Source organism: Triturus cristatus, chromosome 5_2, assembly GCF_964204655.1.
Source record: "Triturus cristatus chromosome 5_2, aTriCri1.1, whole genome shotgun sequence".
In the NCBI taxonomy this organism is placed as follows: Eukaryota; Metazoa; Chordata; class Amphibia; order Caudata; family Salamandridae; genus Triturus; species Triturus cristatus.
The window spans coordinates 1,070,311,940-1,070,332,832 of NC_140588.1; the positions used below are offsets into that span (position 1 = coordinate 1,070,311,940).

Sequence of the window (20,893 nt, forward strand, 5' to 3'; positions counted from 1 at the left end):
TCCTTTCCTACGCAATTCGGAACAACGAATTACAGTAGGGGGTGCTGGATGTTAGAATAGTATAATTTACTATTCCAACTCCAGTCTATGCGGACACTAGGGAAGGTGTTGGATTTTAAATCCAACCCCTTCCCCCCCCCTAACGCAAGTCGCTGTTCCGACTTGCGTAGTAAAGGTTTTCCAAGTAACAACGCGTGCGTACTAACGTCCGCGTAGTAACGGCATGCGAAGTAACGCCTGCTAAGTAAACGCCGTTTACCGTTTCAGAGACCTGGCATTGGTACTTGCTAGAAGACAGCTGTCCATGGCCTGGAAATCTCCTGCAAGCCACCCCCCATGGATGGTGTCTGAGGTGGGAGCCTCATCGGGCAGCATGGTCCTGACCTTGCAAAGGGGTAATCAAAATGAGGCACTGTTCCGTAGTGAGTGTTGTCGAAAGGCAACCTACACTTAAACAAAGGTAAGAGGTGAAACAGAAGGAGATACTAGGTCAGGGACTTAGTGATTAGGGTGGGAAGAGGCACAAATTATCTTGTAGCCCTCACACATCCCGAAGGATGTCATGCTTCATCATCGGGCGGTTGCTCCTCGTTGGGCCGGCGGTGCAATGCCCTACGGGTCCCCCGAAGGGTCTCTTTAGCGGAGATCTTTTAGAGAACTGCCGATGGGTGTGTGGATCTAAGTACCATGTGAGAGGTGAGGGTAGTGCGTGCAGTGTAAGTTAAAATTACCTAAGGGTTTCCAAAAAAGAAGGTAATTTTTAATAAAGAGGTACCCTTGGTAAACTAAAAAACCCGTAGGTTAACAGTTACCAATAGCGACGCAATGTGTCCAGGTAACTAAATTATGGTCAACATGTTTCACGCCTGGGGAGGTCAGGAGGATCCTTGGCGTTTCATCAGGACCGGAGGTGAGGGTGATGTGAGGTGGCTGCACGAACGTATTAGTGTGAGTGGGGTACCATTAGCCCTCTCACAGATCCAAAAGGGTGTAAGTGAAATCGCCTCCTACACCAATTGTGAGTGGCTCTTAAGTAAGTTATGCCCCCTTTAATCGCGATCTAGAACAGTGGGAGAAAAAGAACAAAACAAAGAAGAGGAGAGTTTAAAAACAGATATACCGCTCATGGTAGTTCATGTAGAGGGTATGTATATTAACATCCTGAACACGTAACCATGAGACAGTTGGTCCAAACAGGAGGTGAGACATGAAACTCATCAGGTTAGTTCCGTTTCCTCCATGAATGGTGTGTCCAGTGTCCGCACCAGGCAGGGACATCAAAGGGAGGGCGCCATCGAACTCAACTCGAGAAGTCCGAGTGAGTTCAATAGGCGTGCCAACCCATGTACCCTTCAGCCGATGCTGAGACAGCAGGTCACCACCAAGTACGGCAGGTAATGATCCTAAGTGCGCAGAGACAGGAGAGGGCCCCAGACTCCCCCAGTCGGAAAATAGCGGGGTTGGAGCGTTGTGTTGGCGCTTACCTAAAAGTGGAGAAAAAGTTATTCCATGAGTTTAGCGGGGTTGGGTGCCCACACCTTCTTGGGCTGCAGGTGTACGGTCAATGGCAGTGCAATGATCGGCCCCATTGGAGGGGTGGGAGAGAAAGGAGAGGCGTGTGCAAAGCACAACGTTAGCGGTACAGTAAATAGCAATCATGGTTGAGACTTACTTCCAAAGTGGCTGCAGTCAGCAGATAGGACTCGAGGGGTACTCACGGTTTGCTTGGGTGTCGGCTCTAGAAACCTACCCCATCCAGACGCCAGCTCGTAGGTAGAGTGAAGTGGGGATCTGGCTGTCCTTAAAGTGTTGAAAAAGGGGCGTGTGGGGAGGTTCCTATTTCCGGAAGGGCGTGTCATGCTTCGTCAGCAGGGAGAGGAGTGCGCATGCGTGTAGCTGGCCCCGTACGAATGCTCATGCGCGCATATGTCTAGTGAATCGTGCTGGTAGTGCGCATGCGTAGCGTGGAGAAAGGGGGAGCTAATAATGGGCGGAAGTAGTTCAGCACTCTAGTGCACTTATGGCCTGGCTGGAAAATGTGCACAAAGATAAAACATAATAATAACGCCCGAAAAAATAATATAACGAGCATGTACAGGCAAGTGCCTCCTCTGCTAATGTGTGGTAAGCGGGACAAATGAGTTTACTGTGTATCCAGTATGGAGTGAGTATATGTGGGTTTGTTAAAGGCTCAAGTAACGCTGCCTGTAATATTGTTACAGGTGTGCCCCAATGTCTCCTCACTCAAATACTGAGGCATGGAGGTAGAAATAGAGGTGACATGGTAGGGGGCGCAAGTATTGCTGTTCACATCCCTGGTAATGTGGGTTGGAGGTAGTACGCGAATGCACACATCTCTTAGTACTGGGGTGTAGGAGAGAGGTTCACCAGCAGCAGGGTCAGCCTGCAATAATGTCAATAGTGGTCTAAAGGAACGACAAGATCAGGCAGTTATATCAGGAAAGTTGTTTTTCAAAAGGCCCACATATGAAGGATGATGGAGGACTCTACAGTTCTGACCACGGGATTTCATCGTTCAGGCCCTGTGTTTCAGTGTGGAGGTGGTGGATCCAACGTTGTTCGCGTCTAAATAGAGAGTCTCTGTTCCAGCACGGATTGGCCTCTAGGATGGTCCACTGGATGGCTTCACATGGGTGGCCTTTTTCCAAGAAGTGGTTAGTCAATTTGGTAGCTGAGCGTGCTCGTCGCACTGTGCTCTTATGTTCGCTGATCCTTTTCTTGATGGCTCTGGTCGTCATCCCAATGTACTGGAGAGTGCACGGGCATGTGATGAGATATACACAGTTCGTTGTATTGCAATTAGTGTGTTTGCGTTGTTCCCATTTCAAGTTTCCCAGTTGTAAGAATATTGTGTGTCGCGTAGAGGAACATGCCCCACATGTGCCACAAGGATAGTGTCCTGTGACAGCTGGGAGGTCCCACAGGCTGGTTTCTTTGGTCATCTTTTGAGCTCGTGGTTGTGTGTTGATTAACTGGTCATCTAGGTTTTACGTCCTTTTGAAGGCAAACCCGGGGGGTCGGAATATCCAGACTATCACTATTGAGGATCCTCCAGTTCCGGTTGATTATTTTTTTGATTTGGTTTGATAGGGGGGTGAAGGTCGTGACACAGGTGATGAGACCATTAGTTTTGGGTTCCCTAGTTTCCAGAAGACCTTCACGTGTGTTGTTCCTGGCCCGTTTTCTAGCTCTTCTGATCACCTGTCCTGGGTAGTGTCTCTGAGCAAGGTTGTCTGCCAGGTGGTTGGCTTGAAGTTCAAAATCTTGTATTTTGCTGCAATTGCGTCTGATTCTCAGGAATTGACCGTAGGGTAGGTTCTCTCCAAAGCTTTGGGGTGGTAGCTCTTGAAACTAAGAAGGCTGTTACAGTCCGTACCTTTCTTGTATGTGGTGGTATGTAATATACTATTCTCGAGGGTGATGGACCTTGCAAAGGCATGGGACAGAATCTCAGAGACTGTCTTAAGTGTTGATGACTGGGGCAGTTGATTTCCCCAAACCAGGATTCCTCGGACGAGTGACCTGGACCAGTGGTATTCCGGCATTGTTGACCACACTGTGGGCAGGATGCGTTTTTACAGGATTGACTTGTCTCTTGTTGGATGGCGATGCACCTGAATGGGCTCCGGTGAATAACTGTTTAAATGTTGAATATTACTTTAATGGATTTCATACAGTTCAGAGACGTCTGATGAACTAAGGCAGAGTTGGAGTTCGGAGATGATATTGAAGCATCCACCTTCAAAGGTGGTCCATCTTCACTAAGTTGAGGAAATGCATCTTAGGTCTTTGTTGGGTGGGATGAAGGAAGGGATTTGCATCTTGCAGACATGTGTGCATGTGTTCCATGTATGTGCTAAGAGTAAAGAAGAGAAGATTGAGCCCAGCTGCATCCAGTACATACTGAGGTTGGAGCTGAGCAGGTAGTCCCACGATAGCTTCTTGGCGACGAGGAAATTAAGTACAACTTGCTCGGATGACAGATGCCTACAGTAACAGAAGTGAGCAAACAACATCTTAAGTTCCTCCTCAAGAAGAGAGGGTCCCGATAGATTGCAGGTCGGGTATTTGCAGTTTGCTCTGAAGAAGCTTGTCCTCTTGATCTAACGCTTTTGGACACATATTTTCTTGTAAAATTGAGGAGCTCATCGAGGATTCCTGAGGGTGGATATTACAAGAGTTCATGCCATAAATAGGTGGGACCAGCATACGGAAAGGTTGGCGTAGGGCTTCTAGTAGCAGAAGAGGCCTTTACCAGCGTGTGGTCCATCAGGGCTGTCCGTAAGGAGGGTGCATGAAGGACAATGCTATGGTCGATCCTTATTAAGGCAGAGGAGAGGCATCGGGGCACCAGAAGACTCCTATTTAGGTCGAGCCTGTGCCAGCGCGCATGCGCTGCTCTGCGAGGCTTCTTGTAAGCACTCTAAACTACTCCGTGTGGGTCTGACTCCTCCCACACATAGGATTGGCTGTTGAGTGTGTCTTTCAGTAATGAAAGCACGCAAATGGTTAAAGGTGGGTGCATCTCCCACCTTCCTTCTTTAATGTTCACTCCCATGTCGTTTTGCTCACGTGAGCGAGCAGCTGCCGCAGGGTGGCAGTTGAATTCCTCGTGGGTCAGGTTACACACAACGTGCCGCGCCGTGCTTTCGCTTTTGCTTGTTATCTGATTATGTCTGAGAAAGGTCCCGAGGCATCACTCCCTCAACTGCGTTCCCCAGCTAACATCAGAGCGAGTGCTGCCCAGTTATTGTACAAGGGGCGATTAACATCATGTTCAACTAACGAGGTTCTCTAAAAAGCTCATAAAGTGACTTGCAATTTGCAGCCGGTGTGTCCGAGACCCTTGACCACACACGCTGCTGCCGCCAAACCGCTTGCACTGACCTTTCTGCCTCCGGTGACGGCTAATGAGCTGTAGCCAATGAGGTACAGGATTAGCCCAACCAGTGGTAATCTCTTGCAGGAGAGACCTTGGCAAAGGCGCAGGTTCAACAACAAGTGAAAGACTGCCGATGCTTCGATAGAAGCAGTGCGATACTGAGTCTGTTAGTCGATGACTCCTGCATTCATTCACGAAGCATTCCTCTAAACTTCCTTCTGACTTAACGTGACATTTTGTGCCTTGGCTTCCTAAGTCATGTTCTTTATTTATAACAAGTTCAGCATATGCAAGCATTGTGATGAGAACACTACGTGCCCCCAGCATCATTCCATGTTTAGCCCTTCCCTGAGGCTGCTTGTTTAGCGAGCACGTGTCCTTCCGCTCAGAGACTGCCTGACGTAGAAAGAATGCGCGCCCTTTAAATATATGATCATTGTATCCTAAACTATCCTATTAGGTATTTGCTCTGGCAGCCTATCCTCTTCAGTAGTTCACGTGCTGTCCCCCCCCCCCCCCCCCCCCACCCCTTGAAGCCTAGTAGTAATCAGCGTTCTAGTAGACGCTAAACAATGTTGGCGCTAGAGTATTTAAAGACCCTTTAACGTTTATGCGATCGTTTATTTCGGGCCTCTAGTTTGGTGCCATGGCAACCCATGTGTCCTCACTCTACCACAAACAGCCTCGTGGTTATCCGCCATTATTTGATGGTTTGAACTGTGCATTATTATAGCGCTGCACTCAATTAAACCCCTTCTCGGTTTTTGTGGCACTGCAATGGAACAATGCCATACGCTTGCGAACATAACGTTCTCCGGAAAACAGGAGGTCGTTGCATGATTGCATGGATGGTGGACAGCATTTCATATTTAGCTCAGATGAAAGGGAATGGGCTGCTACATTTTGGAGCCGATGGGTAGTTGGCACACCTACTGGGGGTATGCAAGACAAGCTCGCATCACCGAGTTAACAAGCTTGTTAGTAAAGCTAAGCAGGCTGGCTCAATCCAAATAGATATTTACGTATTAACATGATGCAATAGACTGAAGTTAATCCAGCCGTGGACCGGGAGTTCGGGGAGCTGGTTTTGTGCGGGTGTCGTTTGCTGGCATGCTTTGGGCCTGGCTATTACACGTGGAAGAGCCTTTGCCAATGGACATGGGTTCTAGTGGGAGCTTTGCATTGAGGGCGCTCCATCAGGCCAGTCATCCATTGAGTTGTGGTGCAGGGACTCTCGAGCTCCAAGGGAGTATTTTTGTCCCATTCTTTATCTATGCTTTCAGCCCATGCCTTTTGCACATCTCAAGAATTAAACGCATTGTCAAAGATGGTATTTTGACAGCAGGGTTGCTCCCATCTGGCTCTGGTCATGCTATAAATAGGGCAGATCGGGTTTGGCATTTGGGAAATAAGTGGCCGTCCCTTGGCTCCTCAGGGCGTGTGATTTGCCTTTGGGATATGTCCCCTTTATTGTAATTAGCTGTGATCTCTGGTCCTTCTCCCTGTCTTTACTTCTGTTAGCGTGAATGATGTACCCTGTGGAGCAGGGGTTTGTAAGGGGAATAGTGGTGGAGGCTGTCTGCAGCCATTAATCTACAACATTCCAGTTTCTCCTTTGCAATGTCTGGGCGTGCTCCCTCTTTCATCGGAGGTAGTGCTTCTAGTTGGCCCCAGATTCCTTCTCTCCATTGGTGTCTTTTTGTTAAAGTCCTATTTTTTTGGGGGGGGGGGGCGGGGGGCTTGGCTGTGTTTAAGAGTCTTGCATTCATCCTCAATACATTCCTAGTAGAGGCAGTCTTACCAGTGGCAGATGATTTCTGTCAGGCCTCTTCAACAACCCCATCATCTACGCTGATGAAAATGGTGAAAGCCGTGCAGGTCTGACCTGTTGTGTTTTTTCTAGAGGGCCGGGCATGCATTTTATCGCTGGTGCTCCTCGTTATGTGAAGCTTCTATTCAATGCATGTTGCTCCTGTATGCTGTGGCCGTGTTCGAGTTCTGTCCTCACCAGCAGTTATTTAGTTGAAAGACTGATTGTGAGAAGGTGGCCTGATATATGCTGTCCAGTAGTTCTAGTGGGCACCTTGTATCAGTCCAAACAACCCCTTATGGTGAATTGGTTAAAGACAACCTTTATTGAAAGCTATCCTAGTGGTAGCTATGTTATGTTATGTTATGTTAAACGGGGTTTTGTTAAGCGCTCAGCTACTCAAGCAGAGTGTCCCGGCGCTATCAGACCCGAAGCCACAGAGCTCTAAACAGGGGGGGGGGGGGGCTTATTGGCTAAAGAGCCAAGTCTTGAGCTCTTTTCTGAAGGACAGCAAGCTCTCACTCATCCGTAAAGAGAGTGGGAGGGCATTCCAAGCCCGGGGCGCAAGGTACTTGAAGGAGCGTCCACCAATGCGGGCGCGCCTAATTGCTGGGACCGTGGAGAGAGATAGAGACGCTGAGCGCAAAGCTCTGGCTGGTTTATAGAGGATGAACCTCTTTCTGAGATAACTAGGGCCCATGCCATGAAGGGTTTTAAAAGCAAGGGTGAGCGTTTTAAACTCAATGCGCCTCTGGATCGGCAGCCAATGAAGGGTTTGCAACAGGCCAGACGCATGGGCGCGATGACCAAGACCAAAAATCGCACGAGCGGCCGAATTTTGCACAATCTGCAGGCGCGAGAGGAGAGACTTCGGGAGGCCCAGATAAAGGACATTGGCATAATCAAGCCTGGATCCTATTAGGGCCTGCACTGTCGTCTTCCTGTGGGCAATGGGGAGGAGGGGAAGGAATTTTCTAAGTGCTTTCAAGACCCCGAAACACTGGCCAACCAGACTCATAATTTGTGGTTTAAGAGAGAGGGAGGTGTCCAACTTAACCCCAAGATTTTTTGCCACCGGTGTTGCATTAGAGGGGGGGGACATGTCCAGCGGCCACCAGGATTTCCAACACGTATCAGGGGGACAGCCAAAAAAGAGAACCTCGGATTTTTCCGAGTTGCATTTGAGTTGATTCATTTGAAGCCAATTAAAGACTGCCTCCAGACAGCCTTTGATGAGAGCACCATCGAAGTCCATATCTTTCTCGCATGAGAAAAGGAGCTGAGTATCATCAGCATAAGAGACAATCTGGGCACCGAAAGACTCCGCAAGTGCCGCCAGAGGGGAAATATAGATATTAAAAAGAGTAGGACTCAGGATTGATCCCTGAGGCACACCCACCTCCATGGGTGGCACTACCGCGGAGTGTGGGGGTGCCCAGACTGTTTGTTGGCGGTTGGACAGAAAAGACGAAAACCAGTTGAGTACCGTACCACCAATACCGATCTCCTCAAGGCGCGCTAGAAGGCGGCCATGGGGGACGGTGTCAAATGCCGCCGAGAGATCAAGCAAAATCAGCATTGCCTTCCCCCCAGAGTCCAGGACTTCCTTAATGGCCTCAGTCACCTCCAACAGGGCCGTCTCCGTGCTCATGTTGGCACGGAAACCGGATTGAGTGTGGTGCAGAATACCATGGGACTCAACGAAGAGCGAGAGGACAGACTGCACGTGCTTTTCCGCAACTTTTGCCAAGGCTGGGAGCAAGGAGATAGGTCGATAGTTGGCATGAGTAGTGGGGTCTAAGGACGGCTTCTTCAGCAGTGGTACGACCATCGCTTGCTTCCAGATGGAAGGAACTGTGCCTGTTTCTAAGGAGCGGTTTATAATGGGGTTCACCATCGGGTTTAGCACATGGGCCACTTTAGCCAACAGCTTGGCAGGGCAAGGGTCCAACGGAGAGCCCGATCTTATTTTTAAGAGTAATTCCAGAGAGTCAAGAGGTTGGAGAGGAGGGAAACTCATCAGGCTGGGTTGCCCCTGCTTAGGCACCTCAGACGGGGTATTGGGCCAGGACAGTCCTCCCAGGTCGAGAGAGGAAAAAGTAGCCTGAATACTCCTGATTTTATTTGAGAAGAAGCTGGCTAATTGAGAAACCCACGTCTCAGAAAAGGAACATTTGAGGGAGCTGGCGGCAGGAGAGGTAAATTCTTTAACAATAGCAAAAATTTCCTTGCTAGTGTTCGCAGCTTCTTCAATCCTATGGGTGAAGTACATTTTTTTGGCTACATAAATTTCTTTATGATAAGCCTTAATACAGGACCTATAGGCCTCCTTTAGTGAATCTAAATAGTTGGCACGCCAAGCTCTCTCGGCCTTCTTACAAAGCCTTCTACTGGTATTGAGAGCGTGTGTGAACCAGGGGCCAGAGGCACGTGAGGATTTCTTAAGGGAACGCTTAGGCGGGGCTAAGTCCTCCAAACACTGTGCTAGCCATGTTTGAAAGCGAAGGAGGTCCAGTTCTAAGTCCCCGGTGAGAGAACAGGGGTGAGATAGCCTATAGTGCTCAATCATCTCAGGTGTGACTAGATGAAAGGGGCGTGACAGGCGGGACTGACATCCGACAGGCCTACCCGTCCCCGCGAACAGGGACTGAATCTTAAAAGTTAGTAACGAATGGTCCGACCATAAGACGGGAAGAGGGGGTGCAACAGAGATGGGAGAGGTGGAGAAGATCTGGTCCAATGTGTGGCCTTTATCGTGGGTCGGCGATATCACGTAGGGTAGAAGGCCCAAGGGAGCAGTGATATCAAGTATCTGGATAGTGTCAGTGGCAGCCAGAGTATCAAAATGTATGTTAAAATCGCCCAATAGGATAAAATGTTTAAATTGAATGCTCAGAGTAGATATTATAGTAACAAGCTCTTCGCTAAAAGATCCCAAGGGGCCTGGCGGTCGATAAATCAGCAGACCGGCACAGGATTGAGCCGGCGAAAAGGAAAGGCAAAAACCCAATGCTTCAACCCCGTGGATTTCATTCGTGGGGATAATGGAGCATTCGTACTGTCTATCTATCAGCAATGCTACACCCCCACCCTTTCTGTTCATCCTGTCTTTTCTAAGTATGTAATAGTTGGGGGGCAAGGCATTAGCAATATCTGGGCCCGACGTATCATCAAGCCATGTTTCAGTAAGAAATAGACAGGCTGGCTTGAAATCGGTCAGGAAACTGAACAGATCTTGAGCATGCTTGCAAGCCGAACGAGTGTTTAAAAGAGCACAATTGAAAGACCGGTCGTCCGAGTTATGAGTCGTCGTAAAGGTTAACTGCCGACTAAGCTTGGGAGCCATGGGCTTCACCCAGTCCCATCTCAAGGACCACCCGCACCCTGGACAGCTCAGATTCTCCCCTGTACCAAGGTCACATACCCCACAGTTGCTGTGCAGGTCAGTTCTTAAAGCACGCAGCTGAGGGCCAGTGTACTCCACTATTCCGCACCCGTCCGCATCCGGGACGCTGACGGGCGCAGACGGGCTTTCCTTAGGCGCTCCTTTGGCGCGGGAAAGGCGCCTCCGCAATGCGCGTCCGCTGCGCGGAGTCATCACCTTCTAGTTTTATAGTTCCCGCCCGTGAGGCAGCAAGCCTAGTCCGCCGACCAGCGAGCCAGCCTCACTCAAGATGGCCGCCGTCCCCGTGCGACTATCCCGCTGTCCACTGACCAGCGAGAGGGGCGCCCAGAGAGCACAGCAGGAAGGAAGAGAGCGCGGAGCAGCGAGGAGCCGACACCGGTGAAAGCGACTTCGCTCCGCTGCCCCAGGTAAGAAGAGAGTCCCCTAAGCCCCCAAAACACAGCGAGAGTATAGGAAAGATCTCCCGGCTTTGCGCCTCAGGAGAGAAGGTGCAGCAGTAAAGGCAGAATAAATACACTTCAATACACTTCACATAAGATACACCAAAGAATTAAAAACGATAAAACAATAAAATCCAGTTTTTAAAATAGCGCTAGTCAATAGTGCAAAGTAGGCAATCACCATCCACCGCCACAGAGAGCTCACACCAAGGCAGCCGCCCAGGTAGAGTCCGTGGCAAAGGTCTGATCGGGGCAGGGCAGGGAAGCTAGTTTTATAGTTCCCGCCCGTGAGGCAGCAAGCCTAGTCCGCCGACCAGCGAGCCAGCCTCACTCAAGATGGCCGCCGTCCCCGTGCGACTATCCCGCTGTCCACTGACCAGCGAGAGGGGCGCCCAGAGAGCACAGCAGGAAGGAAGAGAGCGCGGAGCAGCGAGGAGCCGACACCGGTGAAAGCGACTTCGCTCCGCTGCCCCAGGTAAGAAGAGAGTCCCCTAAGCCCCCAAAACACAGCGAGAGTATAGGAAAGATCTCCCGGCTTTGCGCCTCAGGAGAGAAGGTGCAGCAGTAAAGGCAGAATAAATACACTTCAATACACTTCACATAAGATACACCAAAGAATTAAAAACGATAAAACAATAAAATCCAGTTTTTAAAATAGCGCTAGTCAATAGTGCAAAGTAGGCAATCACCATCCACCGCCACAGAGAGCTCACACCAAGGCAGCCGCCCAGGTAGAGTCCGTGGCAAAGGTCTGATCGGGGCAGGGCAGGGAAGCTAGTTTTATAGTTCCCGCCCGTGAGGCAGCAAGCCTAGTCCGCCGACCAGCGAGCCAGCCTCACTCAAGATGGCCGCCGTCCCCGTGCGACTATCCCGCTGTCCACTGACCAGCGAGAGGGGCGCCCAGAGAGCACAGCAGGAAGGAAGAGAGCGCGGAGCAGCGAGGAGCCGACACCGGTGAAAGCGACTTCGCTCCGCTGCCCCAGGTAAGAAGAGAGTCCCCTAAGTCCCCAAAACACAGCGAGAGTATAGGAAAGATCTCCCGGCTTTGCGCCTCAGGAGAGAAGGTGCAGCAGTAAAGGCAGAATAAATACACTTCAATACACTTCACATAAGATACACCAAAGAATTAAAAACGATAAAACAATAAAATCCAGTTTTTAAAATAGCGCTAGTCAATAGTGCAAAGTAGGCAATCACCATCCACCGCCACAGAGAGCTCACACCAAGGCAGCCGCCCAGGTAGAGTCCGTGGCAAAGGTCTGGATTTGGAGAGCAGCCTTCAGGCTAAGTCTTGAAGGAATGTAAAGCAGCTTGTTTTTCCAGTCTATAATCTCTTGAATGACCAAATGAAAGGACAACCACACCAGGTATATATTTAAAATATATGTATTTAGGATAAAACACACCCCTCTAGTCTCTTTGAGACTGGATTTTGATGTACTTAATTTACAAGTTAGCAATCAACAGTAATAGCACAAATACACATTTGGGCCCTAGGGGCGTACCAAACCATATACCAATAAAGTGGTATAAGAACCACCACTGAACTAGACACAAGGCCTAGAGCCTGTAGAATCGCTGGGACCCCAAGGAACCACCCAAGGTAGTGACACAGGGGACCCACGGGGGCCGTGTGCAGTGTGTAGACACAACCGCGGGTTCCCGTTACCTTCTATGGGCAATGTCGCGGTTGGAAAATTAAAGATTAGGGACACTTAGAATCGAGTCAGGACCAAACCCTTTTGGACTTGAGAAGTTCTAGGGCTAGCACCCACGGGAGCACCAGAGTACTCATGTTACCTCACCCAGGGAAGCCGGGTGCATAGGTGTCTTTTGGTGTCGGGTCGCGTCGTCGATTACAATGGAAGCTGGCGAAGAACTGCTGCTGCCGTGAAGAGAAGAAGTGTCCGAAGCGATCCAAGCCTGGATCTAGGATGGAAGGAACCTGAAAGCAGAGGGGACAGAGTCTGGGTCACTTGCCAATGACCGAGGGCATGATGGACCAATGCCCACAGATGTTGGGTGCTTCAGGTGAGTTGACGGGTGTCTTGACTCTTCAGCCAAGAGATCCAGGAGGCGTCAACTAACTCCACGAGCCGGATTCGAGCTGTCCCACGAAGTCTGTCAAGTGCTGCAGTATCGCGACCAGATTTGACCCAACAAGCTTTGGCAACGGCAAGTCTCGTGGAAAGAGAAGAAGGACGTCAGTGCAGACCAGCAAGGTCTATGGGACTCGCCCAGCGAGGGTAAGTTAGGGCACATCTGGAGCAACCGGGAAAGCCCAAGCAGAAGAGGAGTTGTCTTTGTGGGGACCCACTAGCCAACGGGCTAGCGATCGCGAATGACCCTCAAGCGGTCGCACTGGAACCTGACCCACGGGTCACACGTAGATTGGAGGCCAGAGATCTTCGGTGCACTCAGTGCTCAAGGCTGGGGCTACTCAGAGCCCAAAGCAGAACTTCAGGAATACACAAGAAGTTGATGTACCAGCAATAGTATGCGGTGTCCAGGGGTCACAGTCCCTCATCACCCACGTTAGCCACGGGCCTCAGCTTTGCTGTGGACTCAGGGTAGCTTTGGGGAAGTCAGGAAATCCACCTCTGGGGATGCAGAGACTTTAGCGTCCAACGGGAGCTTCGGAATTGCAGACCAAACAGTTGCTTCTTTGGTGCCTGCCAAGCAGGGGAGTCACTCCTTGACCCCAAGGGAGATGTCTTCCGTCTTCTAGTCGAAATAGAAAGTCGAAGGTCCAGGATATATATTGCAGAGTTTCGTCCAGGGTAATCTAAAGTCGCAAGGCATGGGTTCCCATACTTCTACTAAGTTTGGGGGTTGGACATACTCTAGGGACCCACCTATGGGAGGGTTTGGAAATAGAGGTGGTTACACCCATTTCCTTTGTCCAGTTTCGCACCAGAGCAGGGGCAGGTAGCCCTTGCAACCGGTTTGAACTTGTCTATGCACAGGGACACCAAGTGTGCCCCCAGTGCAGGACTTAAAAGCACCAGAGTGCGCTCCCGCCCAGCCCCAATACACATCTGCCTGTCTGGGGAGGGGGTTACACCTCCCTGGGACAGGTAACCTATTGTCCAGGCCTTCCCTGCCGGAGTTTCGGTCAGCAGCAGGAGGCCAGACCTGTGGCAGTTGCTATTCATTTTGTGATGCCAGGGCTCAGGAAAGTCCTAGCGGGTTTGAGCAGTGTGAACATGTCTCTCCCTCTAGAAGGGTGGCATGCTACCCCCGCCGCCAGAACTGGCGGGGTGGAGGTAGTATTCCAAAGCGTTTGACACCAAACACGACATGTTTCCGTGCAGCCATCCCAAAGTTAGCATTTACCGCGAGGTTATAATGCACTTAAGAGTATATGGTCAGGCTGCACCACAAACCGCATCAGAGGAGATACTCCGAATGCTGCAATGGGGCACTGCTCATGCAGGGGCACCCTCTCACATAAAAACCAAGCACTCTGCCTTCAGTATTGTTAAGGCCTGCTATAGGAGTGACTTATAGGTTTAAATGTGTGTGCAATAGTAGTGATATAGGTATCCTATACCACTGTAAGGGATGCAAGCACCACCTTACCCAGGCTGCAGTAGCAGACCTGTGGTGCCATTTTGGAGTGCTTCCCAGGGGTGGCATAATACATGCTTCCGCCACTGGTAGGCCTCTGGGGTACCTATGCCCTAGGTACATAGTATACCATATACTAGGGGCTTATAAGGCACTCCAGAATCCAATTAGAAATGTACCTAATGTACATGGAAACCATTTTACAGAGAAAGCAGATAGACTGGGGCCCTGAATAGCAGGATCCCAGTCCAACTAAGTCATAAACCAGCAAAACACCAGGCAAAATGTGGGGGCAACCATATAGTCAGATTCCACCTTCCTACACTGATCATAAATATGTAACCTGCCAATATCTCTGGCTAAACACTTTAGGTGAGACCTATTGGCTGTGCCAATGCTTGTTCTTATCATGTTCTGTGCAGAAAAGGTTTCATCTTCAAGCCTTGATCGGGTTTTGCAGTTTTCCTGTGTAGAACAGCTGTGTGACGGGCAGTCATTTTTGTGTTTAAGTTCAGGGTTTCTCTGGAGAGTCTAAAGTGTCCTCTCTTCAGGGTGTCTAGAAGTGGCTTCGGGACAATGCGGCATTGAGGAACAAGAGGCATGTCATTGGTGTGTTAGGAGCATGTGTACCGTGAAGGGGGTTGTTTGCAGGAGCGGCGGTACAGTCAACCCACTGCTGGACAGCTTGACTTTGGCCATAGGGAGTTGGTGAAGGTATAGTTTGGGTGAAGCCTTAGATGGACCTGGAGTTGGGTTGGGTGGCTGCTGGTAGATGAGGCCATAGTGGTATAGAGTAACCCTTCTTCCACTGAAGACATGCACCTGTAACTCGGGGTTCAACGGAGGTGGGGGATGCATTGATCTGGTTTCCTTGATGTAGAAAAGGATCCTTGAGCGATTATCAGATTTGTTGAGTTGGTACGGTGCACTGCCGGCTTTGCAGAAATGACCACCCTGCCATGAATCTATGCCCATGAATATACGGCCACAAAAAGCACTCTGGTCCACACACCTTGGTACTTTCAGTGGCCAGGTGTGATTCTACGCATCACCTGCTTTGGTTTAGAGTTGACGCATGTCCAGGTGCTCCTTTCACTGGTCTCTTGGTGTCTCTTGCAGTGCGACGCCTTCTGGTTCCTGCTGCTGTTGGTCATCGTGGTCTTCACCCTCGCCTGGCTCTACGTCAGCCTGATCGTCCTCAACGATATACACATCTTCAACGAGTGAGTACCACGCCTGCACCACTGGTGTCACTGTCTGTATGAGCAGTCTTGTCCTCGTGCAGATGTGCTTGAGATTAGTGAGGGTCCCATCCTGTTCTTCTAATCTCTCTTTCTCTCTTTCTTCCTCTCTCTTTCTCTGATGCGGATAATGCCTATGTTTGTCCTCATCTCGCTTCAGGGAAGATTTTGTGCCATGGTAATGACAATCATGTGGGAGAAGAGCCCTGCTGGACCCTGCTGGTGGCAGAAGTCTTGGATGTTAGCAATGAATGTCCAGCATGCCCAGGCCAACGCTAGGTGACCTGTGTGTGGGCAGGCCAGCCTCTGCTCCTCAGGGGAGCTAGCCTCACAGTCACTTCCAACCTCAGTCCCTCAGGGGAGCTAGCCTCACAGGGTCAGGCTTAGCCCCACCAGGGAGCTAGCCTCACAGGGTCAGTCCCAGCCTCAGCCCCTCAAGGGAGCTAGCCTCACAGGGTCACTTCCAACCTCAGCCCCTAAGGGGAGCTAGCCTCACAGGGTCACTTCCAACTCAGCCCCTAAGGGGAGCTAGCCTCACAGGGTCACTTCCAACTCAGCCCCTCAGGGGAGCAACCCTCACCGGGTCAGTCCTGGCCTCAGGCCCCTCCGAGAGCAAGCCTCACTGGGTCAGTCCCGGCCTCAGGCCCCTCCCAGAGCTAGCCTCATAGGTCAGTCCCAGCCTCAGCCCCTTAAGGGAGCTAGCCTCACAGGGTCACTCCCAGCCTCAGGCCCCTCAAGGGAGCTAGACTCGCAGGGTCAGTCCCAGCCCCCTCAGGGGAGCTAGCCTCACAGGGTCACTCCCAGCCTCAGGCCCCTCAAGGGAGCTAGACTCGCAGGGTCAGTCCCAGCCCCCTCAGGGGAGCTAGTCTTACAGGGTCAGACAGACAGTCTCTCCATCTACCTAGGTTCTTCAGCCAGAAGATCATGTCAGCCCAATCTACTCACCTCTGGCCCAGAAATATGAAACCTCCAGAGTGTTTCCAGGAACCAGGCTCAAAGTCCTTGTGACTACCTCACTGGCCACAGGATGGCCAATGTCAACCAGTTTAGAGTGATACCGCGTCTTGGGGTTTGCAGTATTGTGGTACGAGAACCCTTGGGTGGGGAAGGATGGTACAACCCTGTAGAGGATACACGTTGGGGGAGAAGCCCACACCACCCTATTGGAGACCTACTGTGCTGGAGGCCCACACCAGCCCCTATTGATATATAGGTTCCCAACATTTTGCAGAGGGGTTATATTCCACTCGGACTGCGTCTTGCGTGTTTGAGCCCTCAGTGCAAAGGGTTAACAGATACTACCCCATGGCCCCTTAGGAGGAACTCTATTACTTCAAATCCACCTGAGAAGGACTCCCTGTAATATTTCTGGTACTGAAATATATCCCTCGTAGAACTAACGGTGAGCAGGGAGACTGTGAAAAGAGGAGGAACCAAAGGACGCCCTGGCTTCATTTTAGGGTTGGAGGCTTTATGTTATGTTATGGGTTTTATAGAGCGTATAGCTGCCCCAACAAGAGGCTCAGAGGGCCGGGTAGTACACCAGTACCGCAGAGTTCTGTCCACTGGTAGTGAAGTAGGGACTGGTTACGTCTGGTCTTGTGTACAGCTGCGGGTGCTCCAGCAGTGACTTTACCCTACGAAGGAACAAAAAGAGTGTCCCGCTGCAACATTTTAAAATGTCTAAACAGTTCCCAGATCCTGAAGCCTGGAACATGGGCACTACCCTCGCCCAGGAACTGGAGGAAAAACCTTCAAACTACTTTGAAGAAAAGATTGAGCAAATGCAAGTAGATTTCAATGATCAGTTGTGAGAGGGCCAAAGCTGGGAGCTACCAACATCCTTAATATCAAAATGGAATTCCACAGGCAGGAACGCCAGGTCTTCTAAACCGTCTTTTTCAAAATCCAAAGATGAAACTGTCCTGAGGCAGAGCCCGGTCATTTGTACTTTTACAGCAAAGGCATGAAACGGCCTCCTGTCTGCTTGGCATCCTGAATATTGAGTCTCTTTGGGAAACCACTCAAAACATGGCTATTTTCAATGATGCTGGACATACTGAGCCCTTTCTGTGTGCATCAGGTACCCTTGTGCTGCTGCCTGACACACCGAGCCCATTCTGCGTGCGTCAGGTACGCTTGTGCTGCAGCCTGACACACTGAGCCTGTTCTGTGTGCGTTTGGTACCCTTGTGCTGCAGCCTGACATGCTGAGCCGGTTCTGTGTGTGTCCGGTACCCTGGTGCTGCCGCTGGACATACAGATCCCATTCTGTGTGCATCGGGTACCCTGAAGCTGCAGCCTGGCATGCAGAGCCCATTCTGTTTGCGTCAGGTACCCTTGTGCTGCAGCCTGGCATGCAGAGCCCGTTGTGTGTGCATCCGGTACCCATGTGCTGCATCCTGATATACCGAGCCCGTTCTGTGTGCATCAGCTACCCTTGTGCTGCATTCTGACATACTGAGCTCGATCTGTGAGTGTCGGGTACCCTTGTCCTGCAATTGGACATACTGGGCCTGTTCTGTGTGCGTCAGGTACCCTTGTTCTGATGCTGGCCATGCCGAGCCCGTTCTGTGTGCATCAGGTCCTCTTGTGCTGCAGCCTGACATACTGAACCCATTCTGTGTGCGTCAAGTACCCTTGTGCTGCTGCTGGACATACCGAGCCTGTTCTGTGTGTCAGGTCCCCTTGTGCTGCAGCCTGACATACTGAACCCATTCTGTGTGCGTCAAGTACCCTTGTGCTGCTGCTGGACATACCGAGCCCGTTCTGTGTGTGTCAGGTCCCCTTGTGCTGCAGCCTGACATACTGAACCCAGTCTATGTGCGTCAGGTACCCTTGTGCTCCTGCTGGACATACTAAGCCCATTCTGTGTGTGTCAGGTATCTTTGTGCTGCAGCCTGACATATCTGAAAGAAACAGTTATAGATTCCTTACCTTAGAATTACCCCCAGGCGTGCGACTGGAAAGGAAAGTTTTTTCGTCAGCAGTACCCCTGCGCGTCGGAAGGTGGCATTGGTCGACTCCATGGCGGCGGCGTGGTCAACAGGATGACGTCTCGGTAGCTACTTAGACGCCGCCCTCGCGTGCTGACGACAGTACTTTCTTTTTCCACACGAGCAAGTGCAGATCTGGAGAGAGTGGTACCTCCAGTCAGTTTTTGACTGACTTTTTCTCGACTTTTGTCGACTTCGTTTTTGAGTCTATCGACTCCTAGTGCACGAGGGATGCCCGGCTTGAAGGCTGACGGTTCATGTATCTGACTGATGTAGGTGATGGATCCATACCACGTTTGCCTCTACTGCCTGGAGTGCGACCACGACGCCAAGTCGTGCTCCAACTGCCGGACCATGGCCCGAAGTCTTTGCGGGAGCGGTCCCGAAAGCTACTCTAGGCCTGGCAGTCTGCTCTGCACAGTGCGAGGTCCAGGTCGTGTAGGAGGTCAAGGGACAGGTCTCGGAGGCAACACCATTCTTCTTCCAAGTCTTCGCACTCTGGGTCAGGTAAGCATCGTCGCTTTTTGACTTCTCCCCGTCTGTTGGCCAACGCAACGAGGGATGCGGTGGTGCCCCTTCCGTGGCTCTTCGTGCGGAGTCCGTAGGGTTGGCTCCGGGCTTCCCTCCCTTCCCGGGACCCGAAGCAACCCCTGCCCAGCTTCGAGTTTTCTACGAAGCGATGCATGCTATATTTGGGCAGCCTGACTCCGTGCCTTTGGGTCTCACAGAATCAGCTGGGGGCCCCTGGGCCTTAGACGCCAGCAGCTCCAGCCTCGGCACCACGGGGTCCCCTTGGATCCAGCCCTGAATCCGGATCGGCGCCAGTCGACCTCGTAACACCTCCACCGGCACCACGTCCGCAACCGGCGTTGGCTGTATCCCCAGCTGACATCGAGACCAGCCTCCACCTCGAGGTAAACACGGAGCCGGACTGGCGTCGACCGATGCCCCTATTCTACTGTGGCACTTTGAGACCAGATTGGCAGCCAGAGGGGTGTGAGGAGGACTGGGAGGGGTCTGGGGACCCTTTAACCGACCAGCTAGGTTATGAACCGGACTGGCAAGAGGATCTGGGGGAAGCCAGTGGTCTGGATACCTCCCCAGACCTTGGCATGCTGTCTCCTCCTACCGTGGCTATGGAGGAAGGAGCGTCATACGCAGTGGTGTTGCGTAGGGTGCCCAAGGTTTCCCACCTCGAGCTACCTACACTGGCTGTCAGGACTAACCTCCTCACAGAGGTGCTGCCACCGGCAGCAAGCTCTTCAGAACCCCTGCTGCCGTTTAATGAAGCCCTAACGGACGTCCTTTTGGGCACCTGGTCCAGGCCCAACACAGGGGCTCCTGTGGACAGGCTGATTGCCCAACGCCACCTCCCAGCCCCGGGCGACCCCACTTTCCTCTCCCAACACCCGACCCCTAAGAGCTTGGTGGTCCAAGCCTCCACGTCTAAAGGCGCATTCCCTAACGCACCACCCGATAGGGAACCAAAAAAGCTGGACCACCTTGGGAATAAGCTGTTTTCTTCTTCCAGCTTGGGACTGCGGTCGGTAAACACCGCATGTCTGTTGTGCTGTTACACCCACTCTGTGTGGGATACGGTAGCGCAAATGCTGCTACAGTGCCCGGAGGAGGCCCGGGCCGTGCTCTCCCGTGCAGTCACCGAGGGGAGATACACAGCGAAGTTTACCATCCGCTGTGGGCTGGTTACCGCCGACTCACTAGGCAGGACGATTTCCACGTCAGTAGCCCTTCGACGCTACGCCTGGTTGAGGTCGACTGGTTTTTCGGGGAATGTCCAATCCACTCTTATGGACATACCCTTTGATGGGCATCGCCTTTTCGGCGACAAGGCAGACAACGCGCTAGAGCGCTTTAAGGACTCTCAAGCTACGGCCAGGTCCTTGGGCCTCTCCACCACCCACCCTGCGCAGTCTGCCTTTTGCCTCTTTCGTGGCTACGGAAGGGGTGCCCCACCACGTTTCCTCCAGGGCCACAGGCCGGTGCAAGCTGTTCAGCCCCAGCATGGCCGGGGATGTGGGAACCACCGCCGTGGTTCTAGGGGCCAGCGGCTGGGCCAGTCCACCACAGCCCCATGTGCAGCAGCCTGCAAACCCTCTTAGTCCGACCTTTCAGGGCCACCAAACGCCAGTGGGAGGCAGGATTCGCCATCACTTCCCACACTGGCAAATCATCACGTCAGACCGGTGGGTTTTACAGATAGTCCGAAGGAGCTACTCCCTCCCCTTCGAGACTGCCTCTATATCCGTTGCACCTCAGTACCATCGCATGTCGGAGGATCATCTGGCCCTTCTCCAACAGGAATTTTTGGCACTCTTGGCCAAGGAAGCCATCGAGCACGTTCCTGTCCTGGAAGTAGGTCGTGGTTGCTATTCCCACTACTTTCTGGTGCCCAAGAAGGACAAAGACCTGCGTCCTATCTTGGATCTCAGAAACGTCAACCGCTTCCTCCGGAAGGAGAAGTTCAAAATGTTGACGCTCGCACAGGTCCTGCCTGCCCTCGACCCTGG

General features: G+C 51.6%; 1 protein-coding gene across 5 annotated transcripts in view; it reads left to right on the forward strand.

Moving 5' to 3' along the window:
- The window catches only part of GDPD2 (glycerophosphodiester phosphodiesterase domain containing 2), a 423,676-nt gene that overhangs the window by 214,855 nt on the left and 187,928 nt on the right, over positions 1-20,893 (forward strand). For all 5 annotated transcript variants that reach the window (XM_085608385.1, XM_085608381.1, XM_085608386.1 and 2 more), the window contains exon 3: positions 15,249-15,352. In XM_085608385.1, the coding sequence (XP_085464511.1) occupies positions 15,249-15,352 (104 nt within the window). The remainder of the gene's footprint in view (positions 1-15,248; positions 15,353-20,893) is intronic.